Genomic DNA, 23,473 nt, shown 5'->3' with positions numbered 1-23,473 from the left:
CAAATGCTAATTCGATGATGCCGGCTGGCACACTGATTCACTATGAATGTAGGCCGCACCCCCTAGCGGCAGAAGCTCGTACTACATCCGGTTCGCCCTCTATTGACACAGTCTTGAAACTTTCCGATCGCACCTCGTAAAGAGAATATTTTATTATCGTGTGTGTATATAGGTTCAGTTTTATTTTAAGTAATCTGAGATGCGAATTTTATTAATACGAAGTACGAATTCGTACTTTTATACTGTTTGAATCTGTAATATTACAAGCACAGAAATTGGTTCGTCTGTAATTGAATACGCTACGTTTCGCGATGTCCCACGATAGTGATTAGTTTCTCTAGATGGGCATTTTTAATACGACTACATCGAATTATGTTGGACTGTAATTGGCATATTGCAATGTAAAAGTAGGCAACACCCATGCGGTTTCCGTTTGGTTGACATGAACGCAATAAGCCTTTATAACGGGGAAAAAACATTTGGAAGGTCTCTTATCTGCTTATTACAGTTTTCATGTTTGAAATTTGTTATACATTGGGCAGTTTTACGTTGTGATTCTGTCCGTTGGAGTCCCAATTGTTTCGGCCAGTGTGACCAAACCTTTCTCGTTCCTCATTATAAATTCACAACATATGTTTCGCTCGTAACCTCTCTCCCATGCATGTGTTTCCCGCCTCGCGTCTAGATAATTGCTTTATTACTATTGTTGTGTTATAATTTATGAAAAGTGGTTGTCAAAATCATTGTATGTAAACAAGAGATGTGACCCTTTGCCCGCCCAGCCGTATGTCTGCTGGCTTTGTCTGAAATCGTGTGAATGCAGATTCCGTCCTTCATATTTTACGAATTACAAAATAGACATCGACCACAGCGGTGATGGGCCTGTTTCAGACTCCCGAAACGTCTTTATACGAGGGTCGCTCATTAAGTAATGCCCCACATTTTTTTCCTCAGAACATATTTATTCAAGATGGCTCAAATTTAGTGACAATATAAATCAATGTTTCCTTTACACATACTATTTTTCCACATAGTCCCCATCAACTTGTACGGTTTTACGCCAGCGTGGAACAAGTGCATGCATGCCTTGCCGGTACCAGCTCTTGTCCTGTGCACGTAGCCATGTCCTCACTGCTTGAATCACGCTCTCGTCATCTTCAAATCTTGTTCCGCGGATAGCATCTTTAAGTGGCCCAAAGAGATGGAAGTCGGAGGGTGCCAGATCTGGACTGTAGGGTGGATGGGGTAGCACCGTCCAACCCAATTTGGTGATTTCTTCCCGGGTTCTCAGACTTGTGTGAGGGCGTGCATTGTCGTGCAGGAGCAAAATTTCTGCTGGATGCTTGTGAGGCCGAACTCGTCGAAAACGCTTCTTGAGGGTTTTCAGGGTCCTGATGTACGCGTCTGAATTGATGGTCGCACCTCTTGGCATCACATCCACAAGAATGACCCCATCACTGTCCCAAAAGACAGTCATCATGACTTTTCCGGCGGAGGGAGTTGTCTTGAATTTCTTCTTTCTCGGTGATTGAGGATGATGCCACTCCATTGACTGCCTTTTTGTCTCTGGCTCAAAGTGGTGTATCCAGGTTTCGTCACCTGTAATGATCCGGGACAGAAAGACCTCTCCCTCAGCATCAAAACGCTCCAACAATTCAGAAGAAATCGTTTTCCTTTGAATCCTGTGGTCTGCTGTGAGACTTCGTGGAACCCATCTTGCGCACACCTTCGAATATGCGAGAGCCTGGATAATTGCAATCACACTTCCATTGCTGACTGAAAGCTGTTGGGCCAATTGTCGAGTTGTGATGCGCCGATCCTCACGAATAATGGCATCCGCGCGGTTCAACATGTCTGGAGTGGTGGCTGTGGCAGATCACGGAGCTCGGTTTCTTCACTTCCTGAAGCTTTAACTCTCTTAACCCAGCGACCAACGGTGCTCCTATCGACTGCACAGCTTCCATACACAGCACACAAACGTTTATGAATGTTCACCACCGTTTCTTTTTCAGCAACAAGGAATTCAATTACAGCTCGTTGCTTGTAACGAGAGTCGTTCACAGACGCCATTTTAACAGTTCACTACACCTCCGCTATCGGTTGGAATCATTTGAAACTCCGTACACGAACGCGGGAAACATCAAATCTCAAGCATGTAAAAGTACACTTTTCTATCTTCATTATTGGCTGAGAAAAAAAATGTGGGGCATTACTTAATGAGCGACCCTCGTATTTAAAGAAATTTGCCCATAAAATATTCCTTAATTCAAAAACTTCATGTTATAGTCATTGTTCTCAGTTCCAGGACCCTTAAGACCCATAATCAACTCTTGAAAGCCTAGTGGTAACTATATATACCACCTGCTTAACAGTTAACTATGCACGTTGTGAATCTCAGACTAAACAACGATTATTTCCTTAAACAGCGTTAATGATGAAGTGTGGTGTTTTCTACGCGGTACGAGCTGAATTCTTGTATGTTATTTCGACGAACTTCGGGTTCAAAGAGTCGATTAATTGATGTACATATTTTTGGTTTGTTTAACGACGCTGTCAGTAAGCCAGAGTATGTAACGTCCAATGGTGGGATGATACTTCTTTTGTTATTTTAAAATAGTCTCCCGTCTAAAACTCAACACGGCTTTGAGAACTTCAGATGTGTTGGTAGAGTAAATGCAATACCAGTTTGATAAAAAAGACTTTGACATAAACGATTAAACACGCGTAAAATTAGTTCATTATGGATATTGGACTTACTGTCTGTTATGTAGGTCAGAACTAGGTTATTCTTGTCTGCGGTCGTGATCTGAGTTGATTCAGTGCTACATAATATACATGTTTCATCTTCAGATTGTAAATTACACTACGCAACGTCCATTCATCCTGGCATCTGTTATCTGTATTTACAAAACAAATAGCTCACTTTTTGTCAAATGACAGCCTTGTTATCATTTCAGCCCCCCCCCCCCTCTCCCTCTCTCTCTCTTTTACATGTAACAATTTGATCCTTTCCACTTACCGATAGCTCATGAACACAACTAGTGTCTCCATGTCGTGTTCGATTCTTGGCTCTCCCTAATCTAAAGAGGAAGTTTGATGAGAAAATAAATGCACGTGTGTTTCCTCAGTTGCTACTTACAGTGTGCATAAAGGTAGCTTTATCATCGGGCCTACGATTTTTCCCCTTGAAGCTGGGAGTTCATCTAAATATTTAAAACTTAATTCCGTTCTTCAAAGGAAAGACTTCGTGTTTCCATCACGAATGTCAATTGACGAAATAATCGCTGTTTACTCTGAGATGTGGAACTTAAGGAGACAAAAAAATTGCACAGGAATTTAATACTCGCTAACAGCTATGATGAATACCTAGGTGCAGCAGGAAAGAGGATAATATTAAACTGCATCTTTGAAAATAAGATAGAGACCAGTGACGGACTGTCGTGAGTTGTGCGCGGTGATGAACCTTCATATTCGATAAGAGATTGAATTTCTTGACTGCCATTTCGTCAAGGATCTGCAGTTACTAACTCCAGGATACGCTTATAGACGTGGTTCAACTCTGTTCGTAGTACTTCCCGAAGTTATATTGAGACAGCTGCTCAGATGACGACGACATCTGCCATCATAAAACAGCACAGAACACACTGACGTATCACTGTCAAGACTCGAACACGCGATTTCTGAGTGCAGGAAGCCTCGATGGACGCGGACACTGCCATCGACGAAACTCACCCACATCTTGAAAGATGTTCAATTACGTTCGTCACCAACTGTGTGTCAATGTTATCTGTTTATCACAGCGGCATTTGCCGCAAAAGAGTCCGGCAACACAGATGTTAGCTTTGTTGCGTGGAGTATCCACAGGGTAATCTTATCACGTGTTGTCCCATTTCACACTCCAAATATTTAGTAAAGCATTGCTACCAGACGTGATAGATCGTTGAGATGAGACTTATTTGCCCATGGTGATCTATACTACCAAGAACCGAAGCTTAAGATAGGCAACTGATACTGCCACATGGCAGTCTTTTCTGATAAGCTTATAATCACTTTACTGTTCAAGAACCACCGTATCTTATGCAACCCCTAGATTCAATACCATATTCACAAGAATATTCTCCTGGACCTTGCCCTGAACCAGTTCAGTCCAGTCTACTTTTATCAAGAGTTGTTAAGATCCATCTTAATGTTATCATCCCATTTACACTTCAATCTTCCAAGTGAGCTCTTGTCTTTAATTAATCCCTGTAGTGTAATCACACTTATTTACCAGATATAGCAATCTAACAATTTATCACTTCGCTGCAAACACTGGACCACGAAGACTTTACGTAAGTTCGTGGCTTGGTACTGTTCCTGTCTACTTGTAAGTCCACACGACGTTACAACCTCGAAGATGAACGTAGAACTTGTCACCACTGTAAGAACCTGAAATCTCATATGGGCCTGTGGTAGCTTTATATTTTCCGAAAGAAATTCTAACCCCCACATTAATATTTGTAAATGACCGTGGTGATTTGTTGATGTGAGTCGCTGTTTCCTGTCAGGTCTCCGTCAAAGAAAAACAGCGAGGAAGCTGTTTAAGGATAAGAATAAATTCAGGAATCCTTTAAATAACCAAGAACATTTTCAGACAAATTCAGCTGTGGGCGGTGTTCACACACGGTATAGAGACCATCTTCATAGACCCGGTGTCAGCCTTTAATGTGTTTCGTGTTTGACATCGAATTTTCAAATCTGTCATGTATTCCGAAAGTCCTGTGGTTAAGAAAGAGAATTTTAAAAGTAACATTAAAAATATACTTAAACACACACTCGTGTTAGTCGTATGGTGACTTCCTAAAAATTTAAAAATGACTCACTCTTTATGTAAAGATTTTTTTTTGTCTTATGTAACTTATCTTGAATTTAGCGTGATATTTGGGTGAAATCTTTATTTTATTGGGGATTTTTATAATGTTTTGAATGGTATTTTGTCTGGTGTTTTGTATTTCTATGTCTTATTCCACATCCTGTTTACCGTTCTGACTAACTTTAGACGCGTGGAATGTATATTCATGTGGAGGTCTGTGCATGTATATGTATGTATGGAAACGTACAGAAATCATGTATGAAGTTGAAATTCATGACGCTAATAGGGGTGGAGACTTTGAACATGCAACGTGGTTATTCTGTTCTGGCCAGTCACGCTAAACAAAACATTCTTTTCTGACGTAAAGTTCACGAGGAAGGTGATGGAAAGAAATAAGCTAATAAGTACGATATTCCCACCGAAGTAGTCGTGTTCCAACATTGCATTATTCAGTCTACACGACATTTCGTCTCTGACTATGGGAACGAGCAATAGAATTACTTGACAGCGTATTTGGAAGGATATACAAGGCAGTGCAGTATATAGCCAGGTTTACGTCACTTGATGCTGAAGGGTTTGTGTAAAGACGGGTTATACAAAGGTTCACAGATACCGAGGGGGCTGTCTCACAAAGGAATAGTTTCGCTTGCTTCCTTCTGAGCAGAAGGGCTTAACCACCATTATATCAAGAATGTTGCTCTAGAAACAAAGACGAGGTCTTGAGGCCCTACAGAATGGAGGAACTATATCGCTTCTTAGAGTAATTCTCAATCTGTGATACACGTAACGCCTGAGGGTCACGCAAAACATCTCAAGGGACTAACTAACTAACTAACTAGATGGCTTACCGAACCCGAAGGTTCATCACCGAATTAACCAAAGCCCTCCACCGGACACTGTCCTGGGCCAACGAAATCCAGTCTCCTTCAACTCCTATCTCCTTAGATCCCGCCTGAGATTGTCTTCCCATCTACGTCTAGGTCTCCCCAGAGGTCTCTTCCCCTCAGGCTTCCCAAATAGTGGACCCAACCAACCAGATGGCTGACTGACCCGGAAGGTTCATCACCGAATTAACCAAAGCCCTGTCCTGGGCCAACAAAATCCAGTCTCCTTCAACTCCTATCCCCCATAGATACCGCCTGAGATTATCCTCCCATCTACGTCTAGGTCTCCCCAGAGGTCTCTTCCCTTCAGGTTTCCAAACCAATACCCGGTGCACACCTCTTGTCCCATCCATGCACGCTACATGCCCAGCCCATCTCATTCTTCTCGACTTAATCACCCTGACAATACTGGGGGAGGAGTACAGATTTTTAAGCTCGTCATTATGCAGTTTTCTCCACGCCCCATCGTCTTCCCTCCTAGGCCCAAATATCCTCCTCAACACCCTGTTCTCAAACACCTGCAATCAGTGTTCCTCCCTCTGAGTGAGAGACCATGTTTCGCACCCACATCTCAAGGGACTTGCAGATAAAAATGCTTGAGGGCTTCGTGTCTGTCTTTCGGGAATGGAAATTATTTATGAAGCATCTTGTAAAGATTTAGCCGAGTGAAAGGGGCGTTAGTTAGAGACATTCTCGGTGTGTGTGTGTGTGTGTGTGTTCGCTCTCACCCACAAGACGGTCATCTTCAACTTCACGTTGTCAAGTTTAGTTCTGTAGGAAGTATAATCTCTCCGGAACACAACTTTAAATTCTGATGCTTGCCGGAGTGGTTCTTCCAGTACTGCAGCGTCCGAGGATCCATGTGTTCGTCGGGATCGACTGAATGAAGTTGCAGTGTGCGAGCTTTTCCGTGCACGAGAACGTCACAGACAGAAGGAATGTGGGATGAGCCCTAGAAACCGACCCTAAATGAAACATACACTTAACATTTAAGCTGATTATTCGCGTGTGTTTCTCGTCAGTCAGTGGGATGGGATTTTTTTAATTGCGTTCCGTAATTACAAGGTGGATAGAAACAAAGAATCGACATTTTTCACAGTTGCGACCTTGTAAGAAAAAAAAAAGAGATAAAGGATAGAGAAATGTAGGAACAAGGTTCCCAGGCGATGCCCGCTCGTCCTCCAGATAAGGATAGAATGAGAGCGAAGACATTAGGGTGGTAAGTAGTGATTGCTTGAGACGTGTGACTTGTAGTGTAACAATTCACGTATTTAATAATCCAGTTAGTGCCTCAAAGAAAGAATCTACGGAAAAATATAATTTGGTTAATGCTGTTTGAGGAAATAATCGGTTTCTTCTAAGAATCGTACAAAATCTTGACTAGCTGAGCGTACTACAGGTTTCATGGAGTTAGTCTGAATGTTAATTCTGTTCAGAGCTAATAATTACGTAGTACTTTTCATTATAAGTAGACAAACGTGCGCGCGCATACACGTTTACGTATGTCAGTGGATCGAATATTCAAAACGGTTTAAATTCTCTGAACCTGATAATTGTATTTGTACTACATAATCATTTTAAACTGAATGTATTACAGCAATAATTGTTGCTATGGATCTAGTTAAGGCTTCAAACGATCACTTCTGGTCAACTGTTTTAGCACCATACAAACAATCATAACTTTAATCGCCAAACTTGTAATACAAAATGATTTATTGTTTACAAGATCCTATATATAGTCAAACCAGATTGTTAGAACGGTTTCTTACAGTGCAAACGTTCCGGTTGAGCGTTTTCATTATAATTCCTCTGACCTATATAAGCATTCATGTGGAATTTATCCCATAATTCTGCATAAATAAAATATCCTCCATTTTAGACTTCGTCTTTTCGGTTTTATGATAAACTTACGTTTGAGATTGTGAGCGATAACTGGACGAACTACACGATGTTAAATCGGATTTACGAGAACGTGTAGTTATTTACATAAGACATAAAACTACATTACGTTACGCTTGTTTCAAAGGGGACTCATCATAATTAAATCGGATATCGTAATTAAAATACGTGTAATGTAATTTTGTCCCTTGTTTTGTGTGGGTCTCATACTGAAGGACGAGGCATTTTGAGAACAGAATGCTGAAATGAAGTATTTTAGCCTAAAAAAGATGAAGTAACGGGTGTGGAGTTGCATGACCAAGCGTGGGTCTTAATAATTTGAACTCTTCGTCAGATGTTATTAGTATGTTTAAGTCTATGAGGGTGCGATGGGCAGGACATGTAGCACACTGGAACGATGATGAAATGCATAACATTTTGGTATATGCTGCGTATATAACTATCCTGAAGCCCGAAACGTCTGAAATGTGTTAAAACATGGGTTTGTACTCAGAAATTCGTATATATATGCAAAATGGCTGCCGTTGATTGCGTTTTAAGAAATATATAGACTTGCCCGTGTAAATAATTTTTCGATAAGAAATGAACAGTTGTGGATTTGCATATTTGAAACCGGAATTTAACTAAGGTTAAATGAATGTTTACAGTCCCAAGTAAACGTATTTGAAATTCTGAGTGTTTTTTTTTAATGTTCTGTTCGAAAGCAAATCATTCCACGAATTTTCGTCATAAAAGGTTTTGCGAGTTTGATCTCTCTTTTCTGCTCGCCTGTTCATCCTGCCATGTAGACTCACGGCACTGCTTTAACGTCAGTACCTTTTTTTCCTGTGTACACAGAACTGCTGGCAGCGACGTGCGGCGGTGGCGAGGTGAACAATAATGGCAACAGCAACACCAAAGACGCTGTGGTTCAGCAGAGACAACACGGGTCTGTGTGCCAGCAAGGGACAACGAATAGGTGCCAACAGTGCCATCTGTCGGCCGCAGCAGTGCCTCCTCCTCCTCCCCACAACAAACAACCAGCCGTAGGGGTGGCGGCCGTAGCTCCTGCCTGCACGTCCTGTCGGCCTGGTTTCATGCATCCACACACGTCACAGGCGTCATACCAGCGCATCCTACAGCAGCCGTGGGCAGGTATGACGGCTACCACGGCCGCTCACTACCAGCAGCCAGCCTTGGCGGCCGTGCCGAGTAGCGGAAGCAAGCACCGAGGTGGTAGTGCCGTCAGAGCAGTGGAACCTGGTCCAGAGCACGCAGCATCCTCGCTTCATCACGTACACGTCCGGCGCTCGGTACCGTGGGCAAGGACCACGTCCACAGGGGCTGTGAAAAGGAGCCGAACCTGCCACGCGCCTCTCCCGAGCACCAACTCCTGGGTGGTTCAGCCTCAGTACCTGCCTACAGTGACACCCGTGGACATGGCGTCTCGTACCGGCTGGATTACCCAGCAACAGCAGCAGCAGGGAAACAGCAAGGACACTTGTGGAAGTGTTTGCAAGGCGTGTTGCCATACGGCGGCCCCACCCGTTGCCGGAGACCCCCAGCAACAGCAGCAGCCCCCCCAATGGGGCTCTTACTACGGTGTCACGGGTCATTGCCGAGGAGCGAGTGAAGATGGTTCCAGGATCCTCTGGAACAATGAAAATATGCTTCGACTCTTCCAAGTGTAGCTCGTGGTTCATTGATGGTAAGATGCAGCTCCAGGTGTGTTGAGTTGTAGTTTTTCTGTAGTGTCTGTCGTCGGTGGGAGCGTAAGAATAGAAAATGCAGATGTGGGTGAACGTCTGTCTGTGTGTCAAGTGAAGGGACGCGCCCCCCCCCCCCCCCCGGCAAGGGGCATTTGCACAGGATGGCAGAAACTGGTTTAAAGACAATTTTTTGGTCTCTCATATACCTTAATATAAAAAACTGGCTTGATATCAGACTGTAATCTTCAGGGTCCTGTAGGTGGTCTCCAAAACTTTTATTTAGAAACCTGCTTCCTCCATCTTCAACATACCTCAAACCTTACAGAGTAATTCATGATTTACTGGCATCTTTGATCATCTTCGGCGGTGTTTCTGAATAATTTCAGTGGATGCGTGCCTTGTTCAAGTAAGAAAAAACATATTGTATGTGCTCTCTGTTGAGGTTTCGTGTACTCCTGGTTTAGAATCACTGACCTAAGGTCGCATACAAGATGTCAGACTGTTGAACCGTGTTGAAGAATCGTGTACTAATGGTAGCCCGAAGTGGGGAGGAGCAATGCATGATTTGGCATTTACTAACCGTGGCCCGTCCCCGATCAAGTCCATCCTACGTAAGAGTGACACACAGACCGCCATCACACTTCATAACCCCTGCATTTTGATTGTTCTGGAAGTGCACAACATTAATTTAATCTAGAGTAGCTTTATATTAGAAAGTTAAACTTGAAATTACCAGCTAGACGTAACTAGCGGATCGCCATTTATATGAAAATATTTGCTTTGCGTTGCAATTATCAGTGTCCCAAGTGGGATATTTAACAGTTTCAAGGCTTGACGCGAGGCAAAGGGATACCTTCCGTGATTTCTTAGTACCGCAACGCAGATTCAATTCTCTAATCAGCTGTAATGTTTTGATGCGTCATAACTTCCCCTGAATAGGTCTCGTGTTATTAGTATATTTTTAAAGTGTGTGTGTGAACTTCCAGAACTTTTCGTTCTAGTGAATGAATTCCTGCTGAAAGAAGTTTGGAATAATTTGTAAGACTTGTCATTATTTTTTTGTCTTCTATCGACGTTCAAACTCTGTGACGTAATGGTTTCTGTTAACGGTTTCAAAATGCTTTAAACACGTAATTGATGTTAGCTCCAATAGTTCTAGTACACACAACAAGATTAAGCCCAAATTTGATTAAATTAACCAGGAATTACATATGGCAACTGGTTTATTTAGAAGTCTTAGTATTATCTTACTAGACTGACTGTTTTATAAGTAAGCATATACAATAATATTAATAAGAGAAAGTTGTGTTACTCGTTGAAAGAGAAATGCGTACGTGTATAAGAGAATAGAAGTGGCTGTTCGTACATTGCTTAAGTCCGTTCTGTCTTTTGCTGGTTTTAGTATTAATTAAAGACAGAGACTATGCAGTAAAATTATCGTGTTTAAAATTATAACAATATGAGAAGAACTCGATATTTCCCCTCTCCAAATGCCCTTCAATTTATTGCATTTGGAACAAAATACATTTTTAGGCAGGGATTGGAAGGTAATATTAAAATAAATCTTAAGGACGTCAGATTTCAAAAGGTGTGAACAATTTATAGTGCATCGTCAGGTTCGATAAGAAACAGAAAAATGTCTTTAGTAGCTGAATAAGGATTCTGTTCCATCCCTTATACATCGGGAATCATATTAAAATAGTGCGTCGTTATCTGTATGGTTTATTCTCAATGATTTAACAGCCGGTTTTGTAAAGTGCAGTAGAATGGTTTCGATTATACGCTAAATAGCGAGAATGTTGAAAATGTTTTCTAAATTTCTAGTCGATTTTTAGGTTGTCGGTGGTCTTTTGGGTTATTATGTCATGTAATATCTTGACAGATGCCATACGTTCAGAGGAACATGTAATCCTCAGTGTGGAGACGGTATATTGTTCTTTCGAAACATTGGCTTACAGCCGGGATAGCACAGAGCCCGAAAACTCAGAAGACCACCCTATATGTAGACTTTTAACGTGCATCCAGTACACAAAACATCGATAAAATCTTTTGAATAGATTTGAAGGTGAAATCAGACGAGACAGTTTTAAATAACACCCCAATTTTTCTTCTATTTTGTGCATAGAACGCTACAAAGGATGAGACTTATGGTTGGTTTTTCGTGTTCTTTTCAAATGTCATCAGTAGCTTGACTCACTATTGGTTTTAATCTGTTAAAAAATATAATTACAAGTTAAAGACGGAATCAGTGTAAAAACAACCACTTCACTACGAGACTGGTATCGGCTATGCCTTCTGTAAATTCCTGTGTGACCAAACATATGATATCCTTCCTTCAGTACGTTCACACTTTCGTGAAAACTGAAATAACTTCTCTATGTCTGTATTTGTGCCTTCATTAGTGAGAATGCAAGTCTTGTTGGATATAAAGGAAAAGACTACAGCTTTCTAGAAGAAATCAGTACCCGTGTTATACCTCCCTTCTGAAAATATATTCACTTGTTTTTTATAATTACTTTGTAGAGAACTGCTTTCTCGTTTGTGCGTTGAAATGCGTCATTGTACGATGCATTCGTAATATCTATAACCTTCAGACCCTTTTTTTTTTAAAGGTGTTATGTACGTATAAATAATATTCTGAAATCGTAATTTAAATGTTTGCCCATGCGAGAAACAAGTCTTCTAATGAGAGATTTTACAGAAGTTGCTTTCGTAGTGAATAGAAGCTTTTTTATATTGGTTGTTTTTTTTTAGCGATATGATACGAATATGAGAGTATGTCTCTGTAATTGTGCAGATCCGTGTTCCTTGTGATCTTGATGCAGAGATCATTGGCATTCTCAGTAATGGAGACCTGTTAGTGGAAAAGTTGACTGGCACACACGTCTCTCCAGATATGGAAAAAGAAAACTTAAAAATTCTTTTAACCGTGTATTATATTTTTTTTACGTATTTTCCAGATGTTTTACTTTGTTTCCTAAATATGTCTTCCTGTCGTAGAAAGTGTTGTGAATGTTGACAACACCAACTTTGTTTTTGAACTTTCACCTTGTGTCGTATCGTCTGGTAGACCAGTGGTATTCAATCTTTTTTGTTCTCGTACCCCCAGATATAATTTCTCTTCAACTTTGTACCCCCAAAGTTGTTGGTTTATAATTCAAGTTATACATAGTATATAATCTACATCTAAAATAAATTACATTACTGATTATTTAGTGTTTATCATAAAATTATATATATTTTTTAAATTTCACGTACCCCCTAAGATGTCTTCGAGTACCCCCGAGGGTACGCGTACCCCAGGTTGAATACCACTGTGGTAGAGCCACAAACGTGGCTTGGCCGACGTATGTTTCATATTCGGTTTTACCGATAAGTTTGTGCGTCACACTAATCAGCAAATTCATCTTTTTCATGTATCGTCCTATTTATATTTGTCGTTTTGTTTCAATTAATTTTTGAGAAAACAAACGATAAGCCCCGGTGAAATTTCAGGTTTTCCTTCTTGGTTATTTGTCAGTATTTTTCCAAGCACCAAAGTTATGTGGGTACGTGGTGGGATAGCAATTAATAACACGAACCTGACATAACTCGAAGTTAATTAATTTTTTTTAACAAATTAGGACGATTCAAAGAATGGCCTTATGAGATGAATCTCTAAATCGAATCTGATAAAAATTTGATGCACCTCTGTATTAACCCTTATGTGGCGAAAGCTGTCCGTCGGATAGACGTTCTTAGACGTGAACGAGGTCTAACATTCTAGAACATTGAGAGTATTTGATGTATTATTGGCATTTCAATAACAGATCTCGCAAGATTTACCGTTGAGTTCATATTATCTTTGAGATAGAAACGTATGCATTTCAAGGAGAACAGTTTTCTTGACTTCTGTACGTAGCAGAAGTATCTTTTTTTGGAGTTCTTTGTTTACGAAGTAGGATATATTGCTTGCTGCATACGTAAGGATGTTCATGTAGGACAGCATCGCCTTCATCCGTGCAGTCGCTGAACAGACGGAAATATGTTTAAGTAAATTGATGCCGGATCGCTCCTAAATAGTCAAATCTCCTCAAATTAATGTTGTATCTGTTCTTACCAAGTGTATAAGTTTTTTTAACTTAAACTCTAGTGTGTACTTTAGTTGGCAGTATTGATATTGTTTTTGAACGTCATTATTTATTTTCTTGGTTCAGGTTTCTACTGCATTTTATGTGTGCAAATAAGTTTTTATCATCGTCCTTGCGGATATTTAAAAGATTTGAATTTATCTGTGAGTTGTGTAAGTTTCTGAAGTGATTAATTATCATAGTGATGATGAAAATCTCCCATCGTCGTGTATATCACGCACTTACCTTGTGTAATTCGCGTCACTTATCAAGTTAAAATGTAAACTGGAAGTTATTTGTACCGTATTATCAGAGCTTTCACTGTATACAAACCATGATTATATGGTAATAGATATATTAATCGTGTATATTTCGATATTATGGAAATATTAAATAAATATATTGCGGGTAGGCCCTGTACAAAAACAAGGACCCCTACCAAGCCATGTGTTGTTAGTATATCTTAAGTCAGTGGATGTTGAAATTATTAATAACTGAGTATGAAGACTTGTTTTAAAGAAATTTTGACAGTTGCAACATAGAAGACGAAGGATACACAGCAAACGTGCTAATAGTTCCTGATGAATCTCCTGTATTCTTGATTCCCCGTGTTAGGTATAAATCATTTTAGTATGAAAGTGAGTGTTCAAGTGTATAACGTAATTCTAGTTTGCCCCACTTGTATGCTGTATATGAAGACCAAGGTTTAAAAATTGTAGCCAGGTATATCAACCAAAAAAGGATGTTATTATACGCTTCAACTATTAATCGAGTACCAAAAAATATCGTAATAAATGGATGTGTGGCTTTTTTTTATTATAATATATAAGAAACAGGGAGAGAGGATGAAAAAGGAAGGGGTTGACTGAAGATGACATTCCTCTTAGCGTGATGCTTTGTTTGCTGCGTGTTGCCTATATCCAGTCGTCTAGGGGGTCCGAGGTGGGACGTGACTGATTTCTGTCTGTATGTCGCCAGCCATTGCCTGTCAAGTAGAATCATGTATACTTTATATATACCAGGCTAGGACATACGTTGCCAAGTTACCAATTACCCCAAAGAATTTTTACGTATGCCTGATTCGCCATGTTAATTTAATGGGCTGAGCTGTGCCTGCGATGCTAATGCTTAGGGAGAATGGTTAAATTACGATATTTTAATTATAATTCAGAATCACTACCTGACTTTTTGTAGACAAGTATGAAAAAAAAAAGAGGTTCTGGCTGATTAATATATTCAGTTGAGGTAATAATTTTATTTTTTTTAAAAAAAAAAATTGTATTTGTGTGAACGTAATTCAGAAGGACGAAACTAATGACGTGTGTCAGAAAAAACTGGTAATGGTACGTGAAATTGGTTCTGGCCATATTATTTTTTTTTTCAGAAACAGGTCCTAAGTCCTGTTTCTCGTAATTTAATTTTTTCAGTTATTATATTTTATCTGACATGCTGTTTGCTTGGTTCCTGAAAATGGCAACGTTTTCCAGCAGAGTGCATTTACCTAGCAGGGTACGTATATCATTCATGTAAATAGTGTATATTATATGATGATGATGATTATTATTATTATTATTATTACTAGTATAATGTATACTTGACTGGTACTGAATACGATAACTGTATAGTTTGCTTATTATTCTGTTAGTGGCGTGTGAGTCCCTGCTAGTCCTGATTCTTCGCTCGGAACAAAAGAATTTGCCTTCACTATATCCGAGCAGCCCTGGTATATAATAAAATTCTAGCAGGAATCACACGTGTTATGCCTCTGGTGCTGTTGGGATTGTCGAGAAATTTGCGTCTAAACTTTGTGATTGCATCACCAAGAAAGTGAACTACTAACACTAACGTGTAAATTTTTTACACTTATAATGAATTAATAGAGATTCTTTTACAGTAGTCATTAATAGTTTAGAGAATGAATGTTGAAGGAAAGGCAGACATTTCAAATGTTTCTGGTTATTAATGATTATTATAATTAATCATGGCTGCAGATGTTAATGTAATTAAAATTAATTGCATGTGAAGACTGGGATATATATTGTATTTTCAACTGTAAAATACTGAAAATGTTCAAACAAACAGTTGCTTCGATACATTCGTAGGGGTTTTTTGGCAGTGACTGATTTAGCCAAACTTTGCACTGTTTAGCAGATTCTGATAAACTAGTCTTTCATAATGAAGTAAAGAGGACTTGATGACTTCAGCTTCAGATATTGTAGCAACACTCAGTATCCATCCTCTCTTCTGCTAATTGCTGAAATATGTAATCTTATATTTTATTAATGATTCCAGTTAATTTCTTTGAGACTTTGATGTGTTTTCAACTCCAGGAGTTGATATTTTGAGTTTTCGGTAGCATTTGAGTCTTGTGCGTACTTTTAGGCTTAAGTGTGCTTAGAGTCAGTAACTGACAAATGTTTTTGGTAATATATCATTCTATTTAATAAAAGTATTTTTATAGGTAGAACAAGAAATTCGAGTGCTGAAGACCTTAGAACAGTACATACGTAATTTAAATAATATGTCAACATTAAGGTCCCCTTCCCAGTGTAAATGTTATAAGAGTTAACCCTACACTAATCAGTGTGCGTGTGTGTTATATAAGAATTAATATTTGTGTACATAATCACATAACTTCCGCTAGTCACAAGTAAGAGTTGCAAATGAATTAGGATCACAGGTGTAACGAGGAGGCATCTTAAATGTCCACAGCTGTATTGTAGTTCAGATTCAAATATAAATGATTTTTTGTTTGAATATTAGTGTCTGCTGATTAGTTTACTTGAGATAATCTATGATTAATTAAACACGTAAGTATGTACGTAGAAATAAACAAGTTGAATGCCATTCTCTGGAACTGAGAAACAAAACGTATGTTTCGTATAAAGAACTGGCAGTTACTACGTTTGTGTGTTCATAGATTTGTGTGCGGTGTTAACCGGTAAGAAGTGAGGTTATGTTTGTCCAGATATTAAGAATATGGACGTTTAGTTACACTGAAGCTGGTGTTTGAAATGATAATACATGCCTCGTCTTTTTTTAATAATGAGAAACATAAGTTTGAAGTTCTGGGACATTGTACATTTCTGTTTTCAGGTCACCAGAATTTATATAAATGCTGTTATTAAGAATGGTACGATGAGAGATTGGTGACTCACAGAACTACATATAATTGTTTGTGATAGTATATGTGCATTTTTGTTTTGTTTTGTTTGCCAGAGTGAAAGAGACGGTTGGTGAGGGACTTTTTCGATGTTGGTAGAAGGTAATGGTCTCCTTCCCATACAGCACCACAGGCTTATCCACTTTTACGACATACAAAAAAGTAAATGTTTGATTCTTTTCAAAGTGACTGTGATAAACGTGTTTAGGAGAAATGTTATAAATAAAGATATAAATAAACGAATGTATAGATTAAAATGTATAATTGTTATTCCCTTCACTGTAAATTACCCTACCACCTACAGGAATACCAAAATAACTCAATGGATTTGCTGTGCAGTGCAGCCATTATTCTGTACTTAATTATGGCTAAACCTTTTACTCCATTGTAGAAGGAACGTACTAGAGTAGTATTGGAAATAGGATTTCTTTGCGTTCATAAAATGTGCATTCTAGCCTTTTGTGACCTTGATAAAGACGAAAGAATCCTGTAAAATTATTCTGGAAAATTATCTTCATGCTCCTGTTAAACTTTGGATAGAATCCATTGTCGTATTTTCGCACCATTAGCTACAACAAAGTGGATTTAACGTTCAAGAGAATGCACAGTATTCAGTGATAATAGCTTTGCATACACAGCCATTTCATGGAGAGTGGGTAGATATAACGACTCTGTATCAAACTGCAATTGTGATTTAGCATTGATTTATTATGACAAGTCGGTTTGTTTTCGATGAACTTCAACCCTTTAAAGCCCGTTGGTAACTGATACATACTATGTGCTTTAACAATCGGTAACTTTGAATCTTATCCACGCAGTTTATTTATGGATTATCACAATAAATGGATTATTTCTCGACAGCAGTAACTAGCTGACGTTTGTAATGGAGACGTTGTGTTTTCTTTGCGGTAGGGACTGAATATTTAAAAATGGATTATGAGAAAACTGTCATAGCTTGCTTAAAAATATTAGGACATTTGACTCTAGGGTTTCTGGAGACCCTAAGGGCACTTGGTGTCCGGGAGAAATTATAATCGGGGACCTCATGAATAGATGTCACAAGGGTTACGGTTTTAGCAAGGCAGTTCGGTGGAGAATGTTTAATGTCTGTGATTGACAGTCTGTTTCCTGTTAGAATTCTGCACTGTCAGTTTCTGAATGGACAGGCCATTTATAACACGTAACTTTTTTAAAAAAAAGGATTATGGCTACCTCACAGTGCTTGGAGGTCACATATGTCGATAAGCTTCTATTTCGCAACGTTAATAGTTGAGGCTTTACATCCATTGAAACTCTTATGATATTTCGTAACCTGTGAAGTTTATAAATTATTGTTAAATGACCTGAGAATTAAGACAGGTTCTATGAATGGATGTTTCCGTAGATAAGAGAGCCAATGTCATTCAGGGTCAATTATTGAACTGTCGAAAGTAACAGTGAAATAACTTGACAACTGTCAGTTGTTTTCGTTCCTCTCCCATTTAATAATGCAATGATATGTTCCGTTTTCATTGTTGAAAGTAGCGAGTGACTGAATAAACACCGAAGTTTACAAGGAGTAAATCAAAGTAAATAAATTCTGTACGTAATTAACGAGCAAATAATTTAATAACTGCGAATCCGGAGGAAGATAGCAAACATTCTGCAAGTAAATTAACCTGAATAATTGCAAACAATATGCGAACTGAAAACAAATTCGGAAATGAATAATCGCAAACAATATGCAAACTGAAAACAAATTCGGAAATGAATAATCACAAACAATATGCGAAGTGAAGAAACTGAAAACAAATTCGGAAATGAATAATCGCAAACAATATGCAAACTGAAAACAAATTCGGAAATGAATAATCGCAAACAATATGCGAACTGAAGAAACTGAAAACAAATTCGGAAATGAATAATCGCAAACAATGTGCGAACTGAAGAAACTGAAAACAAATTCGGAAATGAATAATCGCAAACAATATGCAAACTGAAAACAAATTCGGAAATGAATAATCGCAAACAATATGCGAAGTGAAGAAACTGAAAACAAATTCGGAAATGAATAATCGCAAACAATATGCGAAGTGAAGAAACTGAAAACAAATTCGGAAATGAATAATCGCAAACAATATGCGAAGTGAAGAAACTGAAAACAAATTCGGAAATGAATAATCGCAAACAATATGCGAAGTGAAGAAACTAAAAAAAAAATTCGGAAATGAATAATCGCAAACAGATTTCGCTTAATATGCATGTTGTCGTATTAAAGCGCTCGTGAAGAATGTGTCTGTTTTAGTTCCTATTCAGTGATGGAAAGTACGAATGAACACACGTGTTTGTTTCACCTGAGGGAGCACCCGCCATATCTAAGTACAGTTTCTGTGCCCGGGGCACCAGCTCGCGTGCCGCATGCAGCTCCATCTATCTTTCATTATCTCTTGCGCTTCGCTTCGCTTCCTGGCGTCGTTTTCAGCTATTCAAGTCGCTTCCTCCAGCATTTGTGTCCATTATTCATGCTGGGACGCGCTTGTATTCCGTGCTTCACCGGAAAAACAACGCGATTTAGATCCAGAGGAACAGTGACGTATGTTACATATGAGGTAGACTTCATGATTCACAGAAGATCACGTCGCGCACTTTCGTCGTGAATACTGCGGACTTCACGAAGTTGCGAGAAACATATAACAAGGCTAGTCTGTGTTTGTCTGAGGAAAACATTTCAGGAGAACTGGTCGCATTATTCACGTCAGCGGGTGCTGAAGAATTGTATTGTACCATTTTCCAAATCGGACGCCATTTTTATATTGGCCGGGATAAGTTGCGAGGATGAACCAGTAGTTATAAAGGAATATCTTCTCAATATGACCGAACGCAAATGAAAAGTTCGCATTTTAGCCCTTGAAACCTTATAAAGCACCCACCACCTACTTCAAAAATCAGTAACTGATCATTTTGTCCACGATGTGTGTTTATTAAACGTTTTGTGTGATTCTCAGGATAAGCAGCTATCAATTATTAAAACAGTATTAACACAATTTAAACTCTGTAATACTTAAATGTTCGTTTTCCGCGCTGTACAGACTAAGTCTTTAAGTGTTACTTAGATGAGCTTCGTGCCTCAAAGTGTTCCTACTGCATCCATATGTAGGCTAAAGGTGAGGTTAGGTTTGGTAAATAATAATACTTTGTGGTTTAATGCTAATAAAACGACATTCGTTTCAGTGAGGTAATCGAAGTCAGATCAATTTTCTGTCAGGTAATGCAGTTTGGTTTCGCTCGTGACTCGTAGCGGGAGACCGAACTGCTGTTGACATCTGTAAGGGAGGGGATTGTAACCCGTACCACATATAATAATTACAATTCATAATTTGTGACGGCACAATTTATATGTAATAACGAGTCAGTTTTGTGTGTGTGTGTAATGTTAGTTTTCTGTGTTAGCTCACGCTGCATTCTAGCAGTTGGCCAGAGCGATACCTGGTAGTCAGTGGAGTACCTAGGACTTAAACTAGTGAGACAGGATTAAATGTAAATTATCTCTAATTACATAGCTTAGAGTAATAAATTGTATATGCTGTTCGCATTAATGCCTATCCAGTGACGAAGTGAATTAGTCACAATAATTCAGCAACTTGGTTAACTATGGGATGGATGCCATGAGTTCGATTCCTCAAAAGAATATGATTTGTTTCTAAGTCATCGCAACCAGAATAACTCTAGAATTATCTATCCTTTCCTGTCTGTGACGGGGGCTATCTGTTAAAGGATAAAACAGCCGTAGCATGAAACTGGTACCTCCACTTCCATTATACGCCTTATTACTGTTTATGTACAGGGAAATTTATATATGTTCCTTCAGTATTCACCATAAAAATATTTATTGCTTAATTTAATATTGTCAGAAATGTCGGCCTATGAGCAGTGCAGATATGTATATATGCTCTCTTTGATTTACACCACAGTAGAATAATCTCCATGGCAATGATAATTAAACAAAATGTTCTATAAGAATTATTTTAATTTTTATATTTTTCATCTCTCGTCTTTCAAAAGAGAATTAATTGCTAAATAAACGGTAAATCTGTTATGTACCTTGTGTCAATGTAGGATGTTTTTGAGACATAAGAAATGTCCTCCTTTCCGTACATTGCAGTTTACAGCAACAAATCTTTTCCTTCGTGAGCAGTGCCTCATCTCTGCGACTGTACGACAAAATAGCCAAACCCCTTTCCATAATCTTTGTCCGATTACCCAGAATTCAATACCAGTCTGCTAGTTATTTTTCGTGATACAACGTGTGTTGTGGACGTCTTATATTTTGCAAGTTTGTTTGTAATTTTTGCATGTTTTACAACATAAGAACGTTTAGAATTCTACGTGATGTGATTGTGTATAGGTGGAACTGTGTTATGATGATAATTTCCGTTCATAATTTCCGAAGAGTTTGAAATTGTGGATGACGACTTTAACCTAACTTCAGAATCTGTGTGTGTGTGGGCAGTGGCTTGAAGAAACATGATACAGGAGCACCGAAGAGATGTGTGAAAGGTAAGGGATTATTCTAATTAGATTATAAGGCTAATACATATTATTTAATTTACGAAGACCTACAAAGAAATTACGTAGTGTAAAATAGGTGGGTGTACTTCATGGACGAACCAAACTTGGCGTCGAAAGGATCTTTACAGCGGTATTGTGCGTAATTATGAACACAGTTTTCGCTAGCTTTTGTCATAATGTTTAAACGAAGTTCACATACACTATATTCCCAGGATTAATTTTAATATTATCCTCCCATGCCTATGTCTCCTAAAGGTTAATTTTTTTAAGATTTTCTACTGGTACTTATATACATTTCGAGGGTCTCCTGAACATTCTACATGCCCCACCCATCTCACCTGCATTGATTTGATTAATCTAATAAATGGATGTTTGAAATTTCGTTTTTATATTTTACTATCAGAATAAATTATGATTTCAGACTCCCGACACGTGGTCGGCCACAGAAGTTTTATAACTGGGTTTTTGAAAATAGGCCTGTCTCTCGCAGGACAGTACTTTGCTACCAAATTCGAGCGTGTCGAGGGCTTTGTCAGTGGGGAAAATAATTTAGAATGAAGTGAATGTCAATAATAAGTTTGCGTCTAGCTGATCGTGTGTAGGGAGTTACGGAAGTTGATCACAACAAGAAGGTGTTTTCACAAACGTAGCTTTGGGGACGAATTCGTGATTGTAATACGGTCAGCGGTGATAGATATTAATATCACCGTTGTTTATAAATTTATGTTTTCTCATGCATTGTATAAAGAAGGTGAAATAGAGGACGAATTTAGGTTTTGGCGAATATGTTAAATTTCGGAATATATATTATTTATATTAGGGTATACTTATTGTACTTAATAACAGAGTATGAGAAATGTTAGTCCCACTTAATAAGTGTCTTAACGCCATGAAAACTTAAGTGAATGTTTATGACATCGTACCCGAGTTAATCTGTAGTTGTCATGTCTTCGGTGCATAACTGACGATTATTAAAGAAGATGATAGTCTTTTGGGATGTTACGCTGTTTAGTCTGGAGGGCTTTTACCGACGTTTCGGAGGAACTTATTGACTCCTGAAGGGATTAATAGACATTTATATTGTTGAGGTCGAAACGTGCTAACGTCTTAACTCCGTGACCAAATGGGGAGAAGTCCAACCAATGCGAATAACTGATAGCTACTTCAGCAGTTTTCTGACTACGTAATTCTGAACTGAGTATCTTAGACCCACTATCGCTTTGAAACAGGCTTATTCGAGTAAGTACAGACCGACAGATTTTATGTAATAAAAACTGTTTGACTGAATATCTGTTGTCAATATAATATAAATAAGAAACTGCACGCAAAGTATGATGAATCACCCTGTGGATCGACTAACCCATTTATAAACTTTTCCACTGTGGAGGAAAAGGCAATTTGACGAAATGAAATGAAACTCCGGGTAATGATTGCTTGCAACGTGACTCGGTAATGTAGCGTAAGGCAGCCATGACATCTGCAGATTACCCTCACACGTCTGTCTCCAGAATCACCCACGTCTGTACGTCACGTTAAAGATTCTGTAACACTGAAGCAGTTTCTGTCGCTAATAATGATCGATTGTTTATTAATATATTGAGTCTGTCAGTGCTATTATATTTTAATCGCGTTCGCAAGGAAGTTTAGCTTTAGAATTAGGTTATCCTTTAGGATGCAGTTGCTGACGCTAGGGGCAATTGTCGTCTTGAGTCGAAAGCAATTGGAATGAGAAATCTGTCGACGTGGGTGCCTGATAATCCAAATTTTTGCAAGGAAATTTGATCGTCGAGGCGTGAAGTTTTTCCCCTCGCCGTCCTTGGGACCTGGAATAACTGTGATGTGGCCTAGACTGTAATTATATCTCAAGTAATTTCATGCTGATATATACGTAGGCATGATTTTAAAATCGTAAAAGGATCAACATTTCTTCAGAACGTTTACAAATGTCAGCCAAAACAGACCTTAATAATTATGACTTTTTTTAATATTAATAGCATCGTATCCGTATATATTTTGATAATGATTTGCTCCTCGATTTTCTTTTTGCCAGTTCTTCTTATTCTTCTTTACGTCTTCTAATACGTGAATGAATCATTTCCTATTTGGTCTTCCCAGTTGATGTTTTCCTTTACATTTTATTTGTAATGCCTTTCGTGGTATTCTGGTCGTGCCCTTTCGCTTTACATTGACAAACTATGTTTATAAAATTATGACTACAGTTTACAAATGTTCAAACATTTCTCTGTTTAAATCCCGGGCGTTAAGTCTCGACCATCACCATGACGTCACTCCAGACAGCATTTCGACATTTTTATGGTGAGGGCTAATGC

The 23,473-nt window shown here is 38.7% G+C and overlaps 1 protein-coding gene across 2 annotated transcripts in view; it reads left to right on the top strand.

The window, feature by feature from the left end:
• corto (centrosomal and chromosomal factor corto) overlaps positions 1-16,838 on the top strand; it is a 141,720-nt gene extending 124,882 nt beyond the window's left edge. Inside the window, exons 2-3 of one of the 2 annotated variants that reach the window (XM_087344823.1) lie at positions 8,473-9,322; positions 16,652-16,838. In XM_087344823.1, the coding sequence (XP_087200949.1) occupies positions 8,473-9,305 (833 nt within the window). In that variant the 3' untranslated portion in view covers positions 9,306-9,322; positions 16,652-16,838. Of the gene's footprint in view, positions 1-8,472; positions 9,340-16,651 lie in introns of both variants that reach the window. The other variant, XM_087344822.1, reaches the window with a different exon arrangement.
• The last annotated feature ends 6,635 nt before the right edge of the window (positions 16,839-23,473 follow it).

Source organism: Zootermopsis nevadensis, unplaced genomic scaffold (assembly GCF_977971745.1).
Source record: "Zootermopsis nevadensis isolate Lab colony 2312 unplaced genomic scaffold, Znev_1.0 Znev_ptg000008l, whole genome shotgun sequence".
Lineage (NCBI taxonomy): Eukaryota > Metazoa > Arthropoda > Insecta > Blattodea > Termopsidae > Zootermopsis > Zootermopsis nevadensis.
The sequence above is the reverse complement of the archived record's forward strand: the minus strand, read 5'-3'. Positions and strand labels throughout refer to the sequence as shown.